Source organism: Cervus canadensis, chromosome 24 (assembly GCF_019320065.1).
Source record: "Cervus canadensis isolate Bull #8, Minnesota chromosome 24, ASM1932006v1, whole genome shotgun sequence".
NCBI lineage: Eukaryota > Metazoa > Chordata > Mammalia > Artiodactyla > Cervidae > Cervus > Cervus canadensis.
The window spans coordinates 4,145,752-4,163,446 of record NC_057409.1 but is presented as its reverse complement, the minus strand read 5'-3'; the positions used below and the strand labels follow the sequence as shown (position 1 = coordinate 4,163,446).

General features: G+C 44.5%; 2 protein-coding genes across 11 annotated transcripts in view; one reads left to right on the top strand and one right to left on the bottom strand.

The window, feature by feature from the left end:
• Positions 1-12,076: 12,076 nt before the first annotated feature.
• LOC122426741 (formin-like protein 3) lies at positions 12,077-16,172 on the bottom strand. The gene is made up of 4 exons (XM_043445868.1): positions 16,111-16,172; positions 15,017-15,997; positions 12,243-12,364; positions 12,077-12,137 (listed from the first exon to the last, which is right to left on the bottom strand). The coding sequence occupies exons 1-2, from the start codon at positions 16,170-16,172 to the stop codon at positions 15,163-15,165; spliced, it is 897 nt and encodes a 298-aa protein (XP_043301803.1). The 3' UTR covers positions 12,077-12,137; positions 12,243-12,364; positions 15,017-15,162.
• The window catches only part of HP1BP3 (heterochromatin protein 1 binding protein 3), a 37,033-nt gene continuing 34,968 nt past the window's right edge, over positions 15,631-17,695 (top strand). For 3 of the 10 annotated variants that reach the window (XM_043444986.1, XM_043444983.1, XM_043444992.1), the window contains exon 1: positions 15,631-15,767. The gene's annotated coding sequence lies outside the window, so the exon portion shown is untranslated. Of the gene's footprint in view, positions 15,768-16,304; positions 16,370-17,695 lie in introns of those variants that run through there. The other 7 variants (XM_043444990.1, XM_043444989.1, XM_043444984.1 and 4 more) reach the window with 5 other exon arrangements.

The window sequence follows — 17,695 nt, the reverse complement described above, 5'->3', positions numbered from 1 at the left end:
AGGCTGCTCCCAAATATGCAGCCTTGTATTCTGTATCTGAATAACCAAAGAGTTCTTCTGGCTTCCATCTCTGAAGAAATGCTCACGTTAAGAGACTTGGCAAGACTTGTAATGCACAAGAACAAAATTTTCCATAGCAGTAAAACGTTCTGTCTCTCAGAATGTAGTTGAACACAATACAGGATCCCCCTCCATGAGCCCACAGAGCCCACTGTGAAGTGGCCGAAGGCTGTTCTCCAAGAACCAAGTCCTGAAAGTCTTGTGACAGGCAGATGACAGCCGCTGTCATAAGAGACGGAGCCTGAAAAGCTGTTTCAGGGTCTGACCACAGGCTCTGCCTGGGAGCCCTCCATTGGAAGAAGCAACTCGATTCTGTTATTTTGAGTTTTAACAGCTGCCAGAATCAAAGTGCAGAGGATTCTGAGCCAGAAATCCGACTGTGGTGTAGTTTTAGGTGCTGGCAGCACTCACGGGGTGTGGGGCTGGGAACTGCCTTCTGGAAATCAGTGGCTGTTGTTTGCAGGGGTCTAGCCAGGAAGGAACTTCAGGTAGCAGTGATACCCTGTTCATCAGTATTTCAGATGTGGACAAGTGTAAGGATTGGAGGAAAGAGAAGAATATCAGGGGGAAAATAATTCAAGGGTTGAAAAAAGCTTCAGCTATATAAACATCTATAGTACAATAACAGAAATAAGTGTCTGCAGTCTCATCTGTAACATGAACTGTGATGAGGAGACTCCAAAGTAACTTTTGGGTAACTTGTTGCTTTATATACAGAATGTTAGATGGGATTAGCAAGGTTACCAATGGCAAAATATGAACAAAGTGGGATAATTGATCCACACTTGTACCAGCTAAAATGCAGAAACACCTTCACGACTCTTACTTTCTCTACAGTTTTCTTACTTGAAAGCAAGGTTTGGTGATGTTTGGTTTAAGGTAATAGATGACATGGGCAGCGCTGACATTCCTGCAGCTCTTTCACTTTGGGAAGAGGTAGGTCCATTAAGATCTGGTTCACTCATTAAGGCGCTTTATGCCTGTATTCAAACCAGCTAACTTACAGTGTTTCATTAAGTTTAAATGAGTTGTTTTCCCTTTCTAGCAAAAGAACATGATGCCAGTTTTCAAAATAAATTCATTTTAGATTCTTGCGAAAACCAGCAAGCCAGTTCATAGCTGCATCATGAACTTGTTTCATTCAGTAAATATTTACTGAGCATCTACTGTGTTCTAAGTGCAGGAAATGTAAGTGAATAAGACAGTCTTTACTCTCATGGAAACTCACATTTTTTATGGAAAATGAAAGCTAGAATTTTACATGTTACATCAGCATACTAACCCACTAAGAAGTGTCTGCCCTTTGTTATGCTGGCAGATCTTTGATTTGGTTTTTGTCTTTTCTTAACATTTCAAAATACATTGTAGGTTATTTACAATTATTAGCCCAAAGATAGTTTTATCTGTTCTCAAACCACTCTTCAAACAAGTTATCATTATGGGTTTTTTGACATTTTTTTCTTTCAAGTGACTCCATTCAAGCCAAAAGGATGCTAAGCTAGAAAAAGTAGTCTTAGGCTAGTGGATGTAGTTCTCTATTTTCATTACCTAAGTTTTATTCTTTTTTTTCTTTTTTCCTTTTGGCTGCATCATGCAGTTTGCAGGATCTCAGTTCCCTCACCAGGAACTTTCATAGTAGTGAAAGTACAGAATCCTAACCACTAGACTACCAGAGAATTCCCTTAAATTTTATTCTTTAAAAAAAAAAAAAACAGAAGGATCCAGTTTTTCAGTTTTCTCCATGCTGTTGGCCTTTATGCACTCCTACAGTCCCCGTTTTGAAGAGAGGAGCATTTTTGCATTCCTTTTAATTTTTATGTTTTTTTTTTCTTATTGAGATATAGTTAACATACTATAAAATACACCCAGGACTTCCCTGTTGGTCCAATGACAAAGAATCGCCTGCCAGTGCAGGGGAAATGGGTTCATTCCCTGGTCCAGGAAGGTTCCAATGCTGCGGGGCGGCTAAGCCTGTGGGCCACAACTGCTGAACCTGCGCTCTAGGGCTCGGGAGCCGCGACTCCTAAAGCCCGCTTGGCCTGGAGCCCGTCCTCTGCAGCAACAGAAGCCACTGCAGTGAGTAGCCCGCGCACCGCAACGGGCGAGTAGCCCCCGCCCGACATAACTAGAAGCCCAAACAGGGACAAAGGCCCAGTGCAGCCAAAGGTCAATGATTTTTTAAAGTCACCCGAAGTTTACCGTATTCACCACTGTGCAGCCATCACCACTATCTGATTTCAGAACATTTTCCTCAAGCCAAAAACCCAGACAAGGTATCCGTGAGTCGTCTCTCCTCATTCTCTGCTCTTCTCAGCCTGGGAGCCACTTACTCTTTCTGTTTCTGTGGCTTCACATGGATAAAATCCTACATTGCATTGCTTTTTGTTTTGACCTTCAATCCAGCATTTAGCAGGTGATCAAACCTCACGAGCATTTGCAACGTCAGGGACCTGATGTAGACCCTGATTTTTTCTGTCTTTTCCTTTTTTGTTCTCTGTCGCTTCTTTAGATAAAACTTGGCGATAGGTTTACAACCATCAGCTCATTCAGAACAAGTTCCTCACGACTTCTTTTTGTCACTCTGTGAACTTGAGCTACCTGACCTGGGATGTCCAGCATCCTAGCACTGGCAACTGGGGTCTTTAGACCTCTCATTCATTGCTGCTTGAGTCATTTTTCCTTAGGGTTGGAATTCCTGCATGAACTAGAGGCTGCTACAGTGTACCCTGGTGTTTCGGGTTTTATCTGTCCTCTCCAATAAGGCACATTTGGACATAGTGATTGATTTCCTGAACAGCTAGAGGCTGCCTACTTGTCATGAGAGTAAAATTTCTCATGAAGGAATAAAAGACGCCTTGAAATGGAGCCCCTCCCACTCACGAAGGCTCCGCTGGTGGCTCGGACAGGAACGTGTCTGCAGTGCGGGAGACCCGGGTTTGATCCCTGGGCTGGGAAGATCCCCTGGAGAAGGAAGTGCAACCCACTTCAGTACTCTTGCCTGGAAAATCCCGTGGATGGAGGAGCCTGGTAGGAGACAGTCGGTGGGGTTGCCAAGAGTCGGACATGGCTGAGTGACCTCACTTTCACTTTTCTACTCACTATCCCAATTTATTAGTTTTATAGACGATTACCTTTCCTATTCAATACACTTGAGCCCTATAAGTCTCAACATCCTCCAGTAGTTTAGGGAGAGATCCACTATGTGCTCACTGGCTTCAGATACCACATGTATCCCTCAGAGGGAAAGTGATTACCTGTTAGTGTTAGGATTACCACCCACCCCATGCCCAGAGAGACATGATTTTGTGTTACCAAATCCTGAAGTCACATGTCAAAGAAACCATGTGCCAAGTTTTTTTTTTTTTTTTTTAATGAATATATTATTTGAAATAAGTTTAGGCTTATAGAAGAGTTTCAAATCTAGTAGATTCCCATGTACCTTTCATCTAATTCCCTGTTACCATTAATGTCTTCCATTACCAGGGGCTTCCCTTGTGGCTCAGCAGGTAAGGAATCTGCCTGCAATGCTTGAGACCTGGGTTTGATCCCTGGGTCGAGAAGATCTCCTAGAGAAGGGAACAGCTACTCACTCCAGTATTCTGGCCTGGAGAATTCCATGGACTGTACAGTCCATTTGCTCACAAAGAGTCGGACATGACTGAATGACTTTCACTTACATTACCAGTGGACATTTATCAGAACTAAGAAGCCAGCATTGGTACATTGCTATGAACCAAACTCTAGACTTTGGTTTTCACCACTGCCCTTTTTGTCCTTTTTCTTCTGGATGCCATCCAGGATACCGCATTGTGTTTAGTCATCATGTATTCTTAGTGTCCTCTGGCCTCTGATAGTTTTTTAATCTTTCCTTGTATGTCATGACCTTGACATCACTGGTTAGGTATTTTGTAGAATGTTCCTCAGTTCAGTTTGTCTGGTGTTTTTCTCCTGATTGTTGTTGTTCAGTCAATAACTTTTGTCTGACCCTTTGCAACCCCATGAATTGTAGCATGTCCATCACTATCTCCCTGAGTTTCTTCATACTCATGTCTGTGAGTCAGTGATGCCATCCAATCATCTCACTCTCTGTTGCCTGCCCTCAATCTTTCCCAGCATCAGCGTCTTTTCCAATGAGTCAGCTCTTCACATCAGGTGGCCAGAGTATTGGAGTTTCAGCTTCAGCATCAGTCCTTCCAATGAATATTCAGGGTTGATTTCCTTCAGGACTGACTGGTTTGATCTCCTTGCAGTCCAAGGGACTCTCCAGAGTCTTCTCCAGCACCACATGATTAGACTAAAGTAATGAGTTTGGGATAAAAATACTTTGTAAGTGAAGTGCCCTTCTCATATCATAACGGAGGGGTGGGGGGCGGTATGTGATGCTCCCATGACATCATTGGTGATGTTTCACCTTAACTATGTGGTTATGGTGGTGGTTGTCAGGTCTCCACTCCAAAGTTAGCTTTTCCTTTCCACTTTTCTTACTCTGGTCTGTTTGGAAGCTAGTCACTATCAATTCAGATTCATGTATATTTATTTTATATTTTGAGTTATAATCCAGTACCACATTATTTTGTCACATAGGTTGTTCCAGCTTTGGCCTTGGGAGCACTTTTAGGTTGATCCGTGTGTTTCTTTGACGTTTCTTCATCTGTAGATTTGCGAGCACTTACTTTGTGACAGTACAAGAAACCACTACCTATAGAATCAGCCATTTCTTCTAGGAGCCTTGGTTTGTTTTAAGAGAATGTTATTTAGAAACCAAGAACTGGGCATTGGGTGAGCTCATTACTACTGGTATGTCTCTGCTTCTCGTTTTGCTGGCACTTTAAACTCTTTCTTTCTTTTTACTGAAGGTAAGCTAGTTTCACAGGAACACTATGGCTTTTTGAAAATACTGCTTCATTTTTTCTGTGATAACTCTGGTACTCAAAAGACGCCATCCTATACATACTATAATTATGTTTTTGCTCATCGTCCATAACAGGAAGAAAGGAGTGAAAATACTCCCTCTCTTTCCCTATGATGATGATTTGTTTTAACTTTCCCCTAGCTAGCAATATTCAGACAATCTATTAAAGTGTACCATACAGTACAGTGTTAAAATGTTGCCTAGATGACTAACTCAGTTAATTAATAATAATGGAGATGAAGTAACCAGAAGTTAACTGACAGTGCAAGTGCTGCATATTGAAACCTGATGAGATGCAGCTGAAGCAGTGCTTGGAGGTAAATGTAAGGTCTTAGATGTATCCAGTGAACTTGAAAGGGTTAAGTAAATCAGGCCATCCGAGGAGCCAACTGGGCAAAGAAAAAAGAAAAAGGAAATGTTACCTGGGTGGGTAGCAAGAGGTCATACAGGAAGAAGTTGTAAGCCATGGTAGAAAAGAGATCTTGACTGGCATTGGGATATTTGTGTTCTAATACTAATACTACTGTTCACTGGTGATTTGTCCAGTCTCACTTGTATGGGCCCCCACTGTCCTCTCTAAAAAGAGTTTACTCTCAGACTTCCCTGGTGTGGTACAGAGGATAAGAACCTGCCTGGTGATGCAGGGGACATGGGTTCGATCCCTGGTCTGGGAAGATTGCATATGCCATGGAGCAACTAAAGCCTGTGTGCCACAATTACTGAAGCCCTCTGCCTGGAGCCTGTGCTCTGCAACAAGAAGCCACTGCAATGAGAAACCCATGCACTGCAATGAAGGGTAGCCCCCTCTCGCCAAAAAGCCTTTGAGCAGCAACGAAGACACAGCGCAACCAAAAAAAAAAAAAAAGGGGTTTACTCGTGCCAACCATATAAGCACATCCAGAATCACTTTCAGTACTGTTTCCCAAGCTTAACAATGCATTAAGTCTTGGTTAAATATGATATTATTAAACTTTTTGAAGAAGTAAGAGTCATGTACGCATGTGAGAGTTGGACCATAAAAAAGGCTGAGCACCGAATAATTGGTGCTTTCGAACTGTGATGCCAGAGAGGACTCTTGAGTCCCTTGGACTGCAAGATCAAACCAGGAGATCAACCCTGAATATTCACTGCAAGGACTGATGCTCACACTGAAGCTCCAGGACTTTGGCCACCTGATGTGAACAGCCAACTCAATGGGAAAGACCCTGATGCTGGGAAAGATTGAGGGCAAGGGGAGAAGCGGATGACAGAAGATTGAGATGGTTGGATGGCATCACTGACTTCAATGGACATGAGTTTGAGCAAGCTCCGGGAGCTGGTGAAGAACAGGGAAGCCTAGTGTGCTGCAGTCCATGGGGTTGGACATGACTGAACAACAATAAGACTATCAAGATTTTCTGAAATTGTCTAAACAAATGACTGTCCAGCAGTTGAACTTGTTCTGGCAGTGATTTCCTTTCTGACTCTTCTGAAATATTTACCTCTTATTGATAATATGTCTTCTGACCTGTCCTAGGAAACCATCTTTGGCAAAGCTCCAACAGCACTCCTATCTAACTGCTTCCTAGAACGGCGAGTACTGCGGCTCAGCTGCACGGTAGATTCACCTGGGGGTTTTCAAAAGCGCAAATCTTGGGACTCAACCCCAGGGCAGTTGTTTCCGAATTTCTGGAGATGAACCTTGGCGTCATTTTGTTTTCAAGTTGCCTAGGTGATTCTAATATGAGACCACTGTGGAATGGTGAAAATAACCTGATTTACCAAATTGTTTAGAGAACAACTTATATTTTCAAGTATTTAAAACATATTTTTCAACTGCAAGGTGTTGGCTGGACACACAAGTGTGGCATTACAAATGGCACATGTTTTGAAAATACAGAGCTATGAAAGCAGGTAATGGGCTCCCTGTATAAACCAGGGGATTAGGGTATGCTTCCTTTAGGAAGAGAATTTTAAACTGAGAAGTCTAAAGAATTAAACATTTATGGGATGGGTTCAAGTAGACAGAATCATGGGTGCAAAGGAGATGCAGGGTATATTTGAAAAATGAAGCAAGAGTGCCAGGTATGGTGAGAGTTCATTCTCACATGCAAAAGTAGAATTTGAACATGTCCTATGACAAATTAATCCAGACAAACCTTTTCTGGACTAAAGGATGAAAAGTACTTTTTGAAAATTGCCTTATACTCTCAATTCAGTAGCATTTGCTAGAGACCTACCTTCATTGATGTGTGCATGTGCTTTTTTTTTTTTTTTTTTTTTAAATAAGTTCTCACTTGGGAATGGCAGTACTTTCTCATCATTAGATGATCCCCAGCCCCAAAACTTAGCAACACAGTGAATTGGAATAGCTTCTGGCTCTTTGGAAAGCAGTTTAAGTTTATTTTATTTTATTTTGCAGTTTAAGTTTATATCTAAGATTGCTGCTGCTGCCATTGTTTAGTCACTTCAGTCGTGTCCGACTCTGTGCGACCCTATGGACTGTAGCTAACCAGGCTCCTCTGTCCATTAGATTTTACAGGCAAGAGTACTTAGAGTGGGGGCCATGGCCTCCTCCAGAGGATCTTCCTGACCCAGGGATCAAACCCAGGTCTCCTGCATTGCAGGCAGATTCTTTACTGCTGAGCCACCAGGGAAGCCCATATCTAAGATTAAGGTCATTGAAAGTGTGGACCTTAGACCAGCAGAATCAGTATCACCTGTGAGCACATCAGAAATGCCCATACACAGACCCTAACCTACTAAATCAGAATCTGAAGGAATGGAAGGAGCCCAGGAAACTTTTAACAAGCTCTCAGGCACACTGAAGTTTGAGAACTACTGCCTAAGGAACACTTTGTATCCCTGCCAGTTTATAAAGCTCTTCACCAAAAGCTAACTAAAAATAAGTGCTGTTTGTAAAACATTTCAGTTCAGTTCAGTCGCTCAGTCGTGTCCAACTCTTTGTGACCCCATGGACTGTAGCACACCAGGCTTCCCTGTCCATCAGCAACTCCTGGAGCTTGCTCAAACTCATGTCCATTGAATCAATGATGCCACCCAACCATCTCATCCTCTGACGTCCCCTTCTCCTCCTGCCCTCAATCTTGCCCAGCATCAGGGTCTTTTCCAATGAGTCAGTTCTTTGCATCAGGTGGCCAAAGTATTGGCGTTTCAACTTCAGCATCGGTCCTTCCAATGAATATTTTAGGACTTATTTCCTTTAGGATGGACTGGTTGGATCTCCTTGCAGTCCAAGGGACTCTCAAGAGTCTTCTCCAACACCACAGTTCAAAAGCATCTATTCTTCGGCACTCGCACTCAGCTTTCTTTATAGTTCAACTCTCACATCCATACATGGCTACTGGAAAAACCATAGCTTTGACTAGATGGACCTTTGTTTGCAAAGTAATGTCTCTGCTTTTTAATATGCTGTCTAGGTTGGTCATAGCTTTTTTTCCAAGGAGCAAGCGTCTTTTAATTTCATGGCAGCAGTCACCATCTACAGTGATTTTGGAGTGCCCCCAAAATAAAGTCTGTCACTGTTTCCATTGTTCTCCTGTCTACTTGCCAAGAAGTGATGGGACTGGATGCCATGATCTTAGTTTTCTGAATGTTGAGTTTTAAGCCAACTCTTTCACTCTCCTCTTGCACTTTCATCAAGAGGCTCTTTTATTCCTCTTTGCTTTCTGCCATAAGGGTGGTGTCATCTGCATATCTGAGGTTATTGATATTTCTCCCGGCAATCTTGATTCCAGCTTGTGCTTCATTCAGCCCAATGTTTCTCATGATGTACTCTGCATATAAGTTAAATAAGCAGGGTGACAGCATACAGCCATGACGTACTCCTTTCCTGATTTGGAACCAGTCTGTTGTTCCATGTCCAGTTCTAACTGTTGCTTCTTGACCTGCGTACAGATTTCTCAGGAGGCAGATAAGGTGATCTGGTAATCCCATCTCTTTTAAGAATTTACCACAGTTTGTTGTGATCCACGCAGTCAAAGGCTTTGGCGTAGTCAATAAAGCAGAAGTAGATGTTTTTCTGGAACTCTTGCTTTTTCGATGACCCAGCGGATGTTGGCAATTTGATCTCTGGTTCCTCTGCCATTTCTAAATGCAGCTTGAACATCTGGAAGTTCACGGTTCACGTACTGTTGAAGCCTGGCCTGGAGAATTTTGAGCATTACTTTGCTAGTGTGTGAGATGAGTGCAATTGTGCAGTAGTTTGAGCATTCTTTGGCATTGCCTTTCTTTGGGATTGGAATGAAAACAGACCTTTTCCAATCCTGTGGCCACTGCTGAGTTTTCCAAATTTGCTGGCATATTGAGTGCAGCACTTTCACAGCATCATCTTTTAGGATTTGAAATAGCTCAACTGGAATTCCATCACCTCCACTAGCTTTGTCCATAGTGATGCTTCCTAAGGCCCACTTGACTTCACATTCCAGGATGTCTGGCTCTAAGTGATCACACCATGATTATCTGGGTTATATAGATCTTTTTTGTATAGTTCTGTGTATTCTTGCCACCTCTTCTTAATATCTTCTGCTTCTGTTAGGTCCATATCTTTTATGTCCTTTATTGTGCCCATCTTTGCATGAGAAGTTCCCTTGGTATCTGTGATTTTCTTGAAGAGATCTCTAGTCTTTCCCATTCTGTTGTTTTCCTCTATTTCTTTGCATTGATCACTGAGGAAGGCTTTGTTATCTCTCCTTGCTGTTCTTTGGAACTCTGCATTCACATAGGTATATCTTTCCTTTTCTCCTTGGCCTTTAGCTTCTCTTCTTTTCTCAGCTATTTGTAAGACCTCCTCAGACAACAATTTTGCCTTTTTGCATTTCTTTCTCTTGGGGATGGTCTTGATCTCCTGCACAATGTCATAAAAACATTTAGGCTTTGTTTTCTCGTCTGTAATACAAAAATACTAAGCCCTTTCTACATCCGCATGACTTGATGTCATCTAATTCAGTCTGCACCAGCCCTCTGGTACATATATAAGTTGGTACTGCTTGCTTTCAACAGTAAGAATCTAAATGCCACAGAAGTTTTGCTCCTAGCAAGTGTCAGTGCTGAGACTCACAAACTGGTTTTTTTGGAAGGCAGTGATTTCCCAAATAAATATTCTCTCACCACCAGAAGTCTTTATTCTACACTAGGGAAAATGGTATAGTGGATATTTGTTGGAGTATTGGAATTGGAAAAATATAGAGTCTTTAATGCAACCCTGCCTGGGTTGTTTAAACCTCAAGTTTCCTCATCTGTAAACACATCCACCTTATAAGGTTGTTTTGAGGATTAATTAAAGGAGAGATAAAGCCCCCAGCATTCCGCCTGGAGCACCTAGGGCCTGTCCTCCCTGTGTCCAAAGTTCTCTATCACATTCTACAACCCTAGTCATAGCCACATACAAAATTGTACTACATTCATTAACTGTAGATCATGGTTTGCCCATCCATGTTTCTTTACTGTTCTTTGTGTCATTAAAAAAAATTTTTTTTTATTGTTTTGTTTTCCCTAGGATGCCCTGAAATCTCAGGCTTCTCCTCTGACAGATAACAGATAGGAGATTTAGCAGCTTTTACTTTTCACTTTTCCTAGGATTCAGTAAGAAAGGCATTAAAAAAAAGGAGAAACATCTTTGGGGGGCATAAATTAATGGTATCCTTTGCAAGTTACACATTGCCCTACCTATGACAGAAAGAAAAAATAACTAGTTTTTGCTATAAAACCATAACAAACTACTAAAAATACCAAGTACTTAAAAATACATATTCTGGGGAAAATGCGTATTATGTCATATACAGCTCTGCCCTTGTTCCTAATGTAGGAGATGCTAACTACTTTGGATAAAGAGACAGCTATACTAGCTGGTTAGACTAAATTTCAGGATTTTTTAAAGTATCATAGACTCATTCAAGTAGAGTGTAAAGCAGAGACATAAAAATGTCAACTTTGAACATTTGAAGTTTATGCCTTTTTGGTCAAAATGTTTTCTCTGTTGGGAAGAACAAAGACATCACTGATAAATCAAAATTTAAATTTTAAAAGTTGAACTAACAATCTGAGTCTCAATCTTGAATCTTGCTTTTTCCAAACTTCGGGTTGAAACTTTGACAACCTTGCTGCAAGTATTTCAGGAATATTCAAAGCCAGTGTTTTACGGTATTTTCCCTTTTTGAAAAAACTTCATTTTCTCACCACTGTGCAGTTTCACTTTGTTTTATAACAGGGAAAGATCCTTTCCATCACCATTTTTTTGGGACTTCAGTTTTGTTTTTTAACAAATGGGTCCAATTTAATGATTCTTTAAAAATGTCTTTTGTCTCCAGTCAAATTTTGATTCATGTTTTAAATTACTGGGTTTTATTGGAGGGGCTATCTTTCTCTTTAAAGAAACTCTCTCAAATTTCCCCATAACCATGAAGGAAAGATGTGTTACGGTGACCAGCTCATTCTGCTGGGACTTTACTTTAAAAACTGAAGGTCCTGCCTCACACTAACCCAACCTCCTCGCAGCAGGTAAACCATGATAGTCCCCCACCCTTGCTGTCACTGATCTGATTGTCACTTAATCTCCTGCCACCATCACAGGCCTGGTTCCCTTCAGACATCTTCCTGCAAGTATGATTTGCCCTTAGAGTCACAAAGTAGGTTCAGAGGGAGAAAATGGTACTGTTGGCAAATTTGCTTCATGTTACACAGTCGACACTGGATATATATTGATTTTTAGTTAAGTTTGGCAAATCAAGAGTGTCTTTATAATGTCTAAAATGTGGTTGTCTTGCTTCTGGTGTTTAAAAGGGGGGAAACATGGTTCAACACATACAATTCCCAGAAACTGACATGAGCCAGGCTTGAAAGCAAATCCTGTTTCTTTCCCTAAGAGATGCAGGACTAAGTGCCTTAGGGACCTTGATTCAGTTCAGTTCAGTTCAGTCACTCAGTCGTGTCCGACTCTGCGACCCCATGAATCGCAGCACGCCAGGCCTCAATGTCCATCACCAACTCCCGGAGTTTACTCAAACTCGTGTCCATCAAGTCGGTGATGCAATCCAGCCACCTGATCCTCTGTCGTCCCCTTCTCCTCCGGCCCCCAATCCCTCCCAGCATCAGGGTCTTTTCCAGTAAGTCAACTCTTCGCATGAGGTGGCCAAAGTATTGGAGTTTCAGCTTCAGCATTAGACACCTGTAATAACATTCCCAAGTGTTTTTGTTACTTTGAAGACTGAATTGTAACTTCATCCAATATATCAGCCACTTCAAACTTAAAAGGACAGCTTTTAAAACTTACCCTCCTCAAAATGACAGTAAACTCTTGGCATTAACACTTTTCAGATCTCTTCAAGAAGCTAGAAACATTGACTCCAATCAAACACCAGAGGGCTAATGACATCTGGAACAGAGGCTCTCAAACTGTGAATGGCAAAATTAATGGATTTCATCCAGCACTGTAAATACATACATTATATATATACACACACACATATATATGGGGGGAGAACTTATGAGGGTAAGTGTTATTTTGTAAAGTTTATTTGGTTTGTATATTCTGATATATCCAAAACAATTGGGATCAGACATATTTTAGACTCAGAATTTTTCAAAGTTTAGAAGTGTTTCAGTTTGATGACTGCTAGGATGAATGGAGTTAAAATTATTGTCACCAGTGAGTAGAAGAAAGTGCAACACTGGCAGAGGAGGATGCGGGGTTGTTACTTATCTCTAAACCAGGGTCTTGGCCTCAGGAAATAAATAATAAAAGAGTAAAACCATTAACAGGGTGGCAGTGGTGAAGTGATATTAAATGTCTTCGTCAGCCTCCGGTTTTGTTTTGTTTTTTTGTTCTAATAGTATAAATTGTTCTCTTGCCATCCCTCTTCAAGCTGCAACCAAATTTGAGAGTCATTTCCAGTCTTCCTGGCTGGAAACCAGAAAAGTCAAGTGACCCCCAGTTCTACTAGAACCATACCTTCTTAAGGAACCAATCTCCAGCCAGGCTTTTGGTTACTTCTGTGTGAAATTACAGAATTGGCCTTGATTTGTGGGGAAAACAAAGATAGACTTGCTAGGAACAGAAACATCTCTCCCCACCAGACAATCAAGAATTAGTCTTCAAACGTCTGCGTTAACACACAGTAGAATGGGAGTAAAATAGGTGGATGTATCTTTCATGCTCAACCTCATGAGGCAGTGTTGTAGCTCTGGTCTGGAATACTCCTGGAATCTGAAATTGTTTCATCTTCTTCTATCCTTATGCCTAAATCTCCAGTCACATTATTTTGTTTTTCTATACAAAACATGACCTTTTACCCTAACAGACTTAAGTATCACTTAGTGAAGAATAGCCCCCCAAAAAAGAAAAACTATTGCGTTGACAACAGGCCATGAAGTCTGCAAAACTTGCTAAAGTTTCAACAAGGACTTGGCATCTGAAAAAAATGGATTTTTTTTTTTAAAACTAGAGATGCTGCAATTGCATTTTGGGGCTTTTCTAGTTCACAAAATCCTACATTTCCTCACGATTCTGGGACTCCTGAGTCATTCCTCTAACCTTGATGGCCCTGGGCAGAAGTGTGAAGTCATCACAGACAACAGCACATTTACTCCTTTTCTTTCTCCTAGGCGCTCCTCCTCTATGCAGACACTCAGAGTTCTTATACTTCTGATCCCTGACTATGCAATGGAAAGCTTTGTATTTTCAAGTTCAGAGATTAAAACAATGAATTCTCAATTATCAGTTTGAGGCCTATATGTCAGCTCTCCTTGGTATTAGCACTTTAAAAGTACTTTAGAAGAGAGTGAAGCTTAAAAGGAATGAATGGTGCCAACTTCAGAGATTTTGATTTCAGTCTGACAGGTCTCTTTTTGCAAGAGGGTCTTACTGACGCTCTGATCATAACCTCCACACACTCCCTCCATGAGGACAGAGCTGCTCTTCAACTTGCAGGTCTATGTTCCCTCCAGTGCAGAATGTCAGACAGCCTAACAGCTTAAGTAAAGGGTACAAAAACCATCATGTAACTCTGTTTCTCAAGAAACACAACTGAATCATGTTTTTACTAGTATAGCTCAAAGAAAACCAAGTGTGATAAACTATAAAACCATATCCCCATGGAGTCTTAACTCCAATGTGGCTAAGCATAGAAATCAAAACTGACCAGACGTTACATTTAGCAGAGGTAAAATGCCTCAAGCAATATACATATCCAATAAAAACTTCAAGTCCTTTTTTGTAAGTGAAAAAACACCTTCAGGTTTAAGGAAATGGTAGTGCCTAGCTGGGGTGGGGGGAGGGGTGGCGTGTGTGCAAGTACCTCTGTGTGCACATGAAGAATTGTGTTTCAGGGTTTCCCCCCTCGAGTGTATGTGTTCTAAAGAACAGAGTAAGTTGTGTGTGTTTTAAGCAAAAAAATCTGTGTGAAGGTGGAATCTAGTTTGCTCTTATCTGTGTCAGCTCCTTGTCTGAGATGGGGGTAAAGACATTTTCGGGAAAAAGAAAGGTAGGATGTTTTAAGCAAATAAATACATAAAAATGGAAGTCTTTTTAAAAGGAGACAGAAGATAGAAACGGTGATGAGATGACCCCAACTCCTTGTGAACATGTTTAATGGGACACCAGGATGCCAGGGCACTAGTGATGCCATTGGGACATTAATGGTAACACTCACCTTGTAAGGAATTTGTGGTTGTGGTGACATTTTTATATAGCTGACTTTGGAACGGATGGAGTGGGTGGCTGTGCCTGGGAAAGCTGGTGAGACAGTTAAAAGTGCTCATGGCAACACCAGAGCCTGAGGACTGGGTTATAAAGTGCTTAAGATGGTTTCATAGTAAATCTTCAGAAGGACAGGTACACGCATTCGACTGCATGTCACACTGCTATGAGCCTCAAGGCTATTGCAGTGTTTACTATTTCTCTAAGAGTATATTCAGTAACCAAACCCCCTCTACCCCCGACAAAACACCTACTACTTTAGATACATCGAATTTTCCCCAAACCGACTTTGAAAAAGTTCTAACGTTTTTCAGCAGTAACGTACATAGCCTAAGCACGCTGGTACTAACCTAAAAATTCTAAGGGAATTCCCTTTCCAATCCCGAGTTCCTTCTAGAGGACACTCCCTGCTTATGTGGATTAGGAGACCGCTTCATTGACTAGAAAAGCAACTTCTACAGTTCTTTTCCTGAGGCATTCTGCGTCCTGTGAGACTTCAAAGGAACGAACGTGAGGTAACTGCACACTCTCCGCTCTCTGGGTTTCTAATCATTTCGTCGTCTTCAAAGAAGAGGGTCGTTCTTGTGCTCAACTCGGGAGCGGGAAAGGCCAACCCCCTCCAAAGGCAGACGGGGCGCCGAAGTGGAAACTCAGAGATGGAACCCGAGGACACCGAAACAGCGCCAGCCCAGACGACGGGAGCCACCCGAGAGGCGCCGGCGGAAGACGCGCTGACATTCAGCTCCGCCCCGGCGTCCCTCGCGCCGGCCCCGCCCTCCTTCTCGCGCCCCCGCGTGCCCGACCGGGGGGAGGCGAGTCTCGCGCGCTCCCTCCGCGCCCACGGGCTGTGGGGGGCGCGGCCAACGGCGCGCGGGGGTCGGAGCGGGGGCGGGGCCGGCGCGAAGGACGCGCGGGGGGGCGGGGCCGGCGCGAGGGATGGGCGCGCGCGAGTGCGCGCGCGGGGCCGCGAGCAGGGGGGCGGGGCGGCAGAGCTCGGCGGCTGGGCCTGGAGGACAGCGGTGGCGGAGGCGGTGAGCGGCAGCGGGAGCGGAGCCGAGAAGCCTCGCAGTACGCGGGCGCCAGGAAGTGGGGAGCGCAGAGGTAACGCGGGATGGAATGGGCGGGCGGGCAGCGGGCGCGGGCCCGCTGGACCCCGAAGGCGGGCGGCAGAGACCGCTCGCCCGGGGCGCCGACGCCGCTCCCTGAGAGGAGGGGGCGGGGCGCTCGCGTCCCCGGAGGTGGCGCCTTTTTTTTTTTGGGGGGGGGGTCTGCCTTCCCCGGCCGCTCCGCCACCTCTTCCCCTACCCTCGCTGCGAACCGAGCCCCTTGCCCTTCAGGTGGAAGCCGCCTCTGGGGCCCTCTGGCGCGCGCGCGCGCGCTCCCGCCCTTGTTTTGTTTGGACCGGGGGGAGGTGAGGGAGCGCTTTCCTGTTCGAGGGCCTTGCCTCGCAGCGCGCCTGCGCCGGCGTCCTCCTGCCCGGCTCTGATTGGCTAAGGGCTCGCGCATGCTCCTGAGGCGCGCGGCGGCCCTCTCCCCGCCCCACCCCCCACTCCGCCCTCCCCTTCACCCACTCCCTCAGAGGTTTTCGGAGCCGGTTCGAAAGATGCCGGCGGCGGTGACTGGCTGTGGCGGACCCGCCCCCCCCCCACCCCCCCGGGGTCCCCGCCCTCGCCGCCGCTGCCGCCATTACGGAGCTCCCAGCGGTGAGTGCGCGGGGGGCTGGTGCTCGCGGTCCGCCGCCTCCTGCGTGGCGCGCGCGCGGGCGGGCGTGCGCTGCCCTGGTCGCGGCGTCGGCCTTCCGGAGCTGGAGCTCGCGCTGAGCCCGCCGCCCTTTGCCTCACAGCTTTCATCCCGGCTCCGCTCTCTTCTCTTTCTTCCCCCACCCCCGCCTTGTGCTCGGCGCTCCCCGCCTTTGTCTCTGCTGGTCTTTCCGCCCGGGTTTTCGGGCCCGGCGCGGAGTCAGCTGTTCGCGCCCCTGAAAAGCCGCTGCTGCTGCTGCTACTGCTGCCGCTGCCACCGCCACCGCCACCCGGGCCTCAGCTTTCGTTTCCCCCCCTTCCCTTGGCTTTCGTGGAGCTTGTGACTCACTGCTCCTTAGACGAGGTCGATTTAGTTAATAAAGTCAAGCCTGTGAGTAGGGGCGTTTGTAAAGAGCTGGAGGCAGAAGGGGTGAAGCGAGAGCCCTAGATCAGAGGGTTGGTGTGGGGGTTTTTTTGTCTTTTTTTTACGAATTGACCGCTGATCTAGGATCGAAACAGGGCTTCCCTTGTAGCTCAGTTGGTAAAGAATCAGCCTGCAATGCAGGAGACCCGGGTTTGATCCCTGGGACGGGAAGATCGCCTGGAGAAGGAAATGGCAACCCACTCCAGTATCCTTGTCTGGAAAATCTCATGGACAGTGGAGCCTGACGGGCTGCAGTCCATGGGGTCTCGGAGAGTCGGCCACGACTGAGCGACTAACACTATGATCGAAACGCCTCTTTGAGGGACCGTCCCCCCGCACAGAGGACGGCCAAGGTGAACTTGACTCCTCTTTCCATGTGTACCTTTTCTTTCTGCGGTTATGCTTCCTGATCTTACGTTAGGTTGAAAAGTGACAGTCTGGTTCGAAGTGCTGGTGGGAATTCCCCTGGGGCTTCACTGTCAAGAGTGAAGTTAGACATGGCTAGTTTGACTTTGGAAGATTTGTTTAATCCGGTATAGGCGTGAAGCTGTTAGGAAGTTTTAAAATTTCATTACTCTTTAGAAATTTAGTGCAGCGTGTTTCAGAATAGAAGTGACATTTTTAAAGGGTATTTTTGGCCTTGTCAAATTGGAAGATTGAGGGCGAGAAGTTGGAGGAAGCGTCTTGAACTCTACGTGTATAGATGAAAAACGCTCACTCTTCAGCCAGTTAGATTGTGCTTATCTTAGGAGGAGGTACCCATAGTGTCCAGAGTATCTGTGTGCGAGATAGATACTAATTAAGTAATACTGATTTATTTGAAATATGAAAGTGGAAAAAAAAGTTTCTAGCAAATTATAGGTATA

Coding starts and splice junctions, on each gene's coding strand:
- LOC122426741 (XM_043445868.1), bottom strand. CDS start 16,172: ATGCGCGAGCCCTTAGCCAATCAGAGCCGGGCAGGAGGACGCCGGCGC. Junction 15,998..16,110: donor CGGCGCAGGCGCGCTGCGAG/GCAAGGCCCTCG, acceptor TTCCACCTGAAG/GGCAAGGGGCTCGGTTCGCA.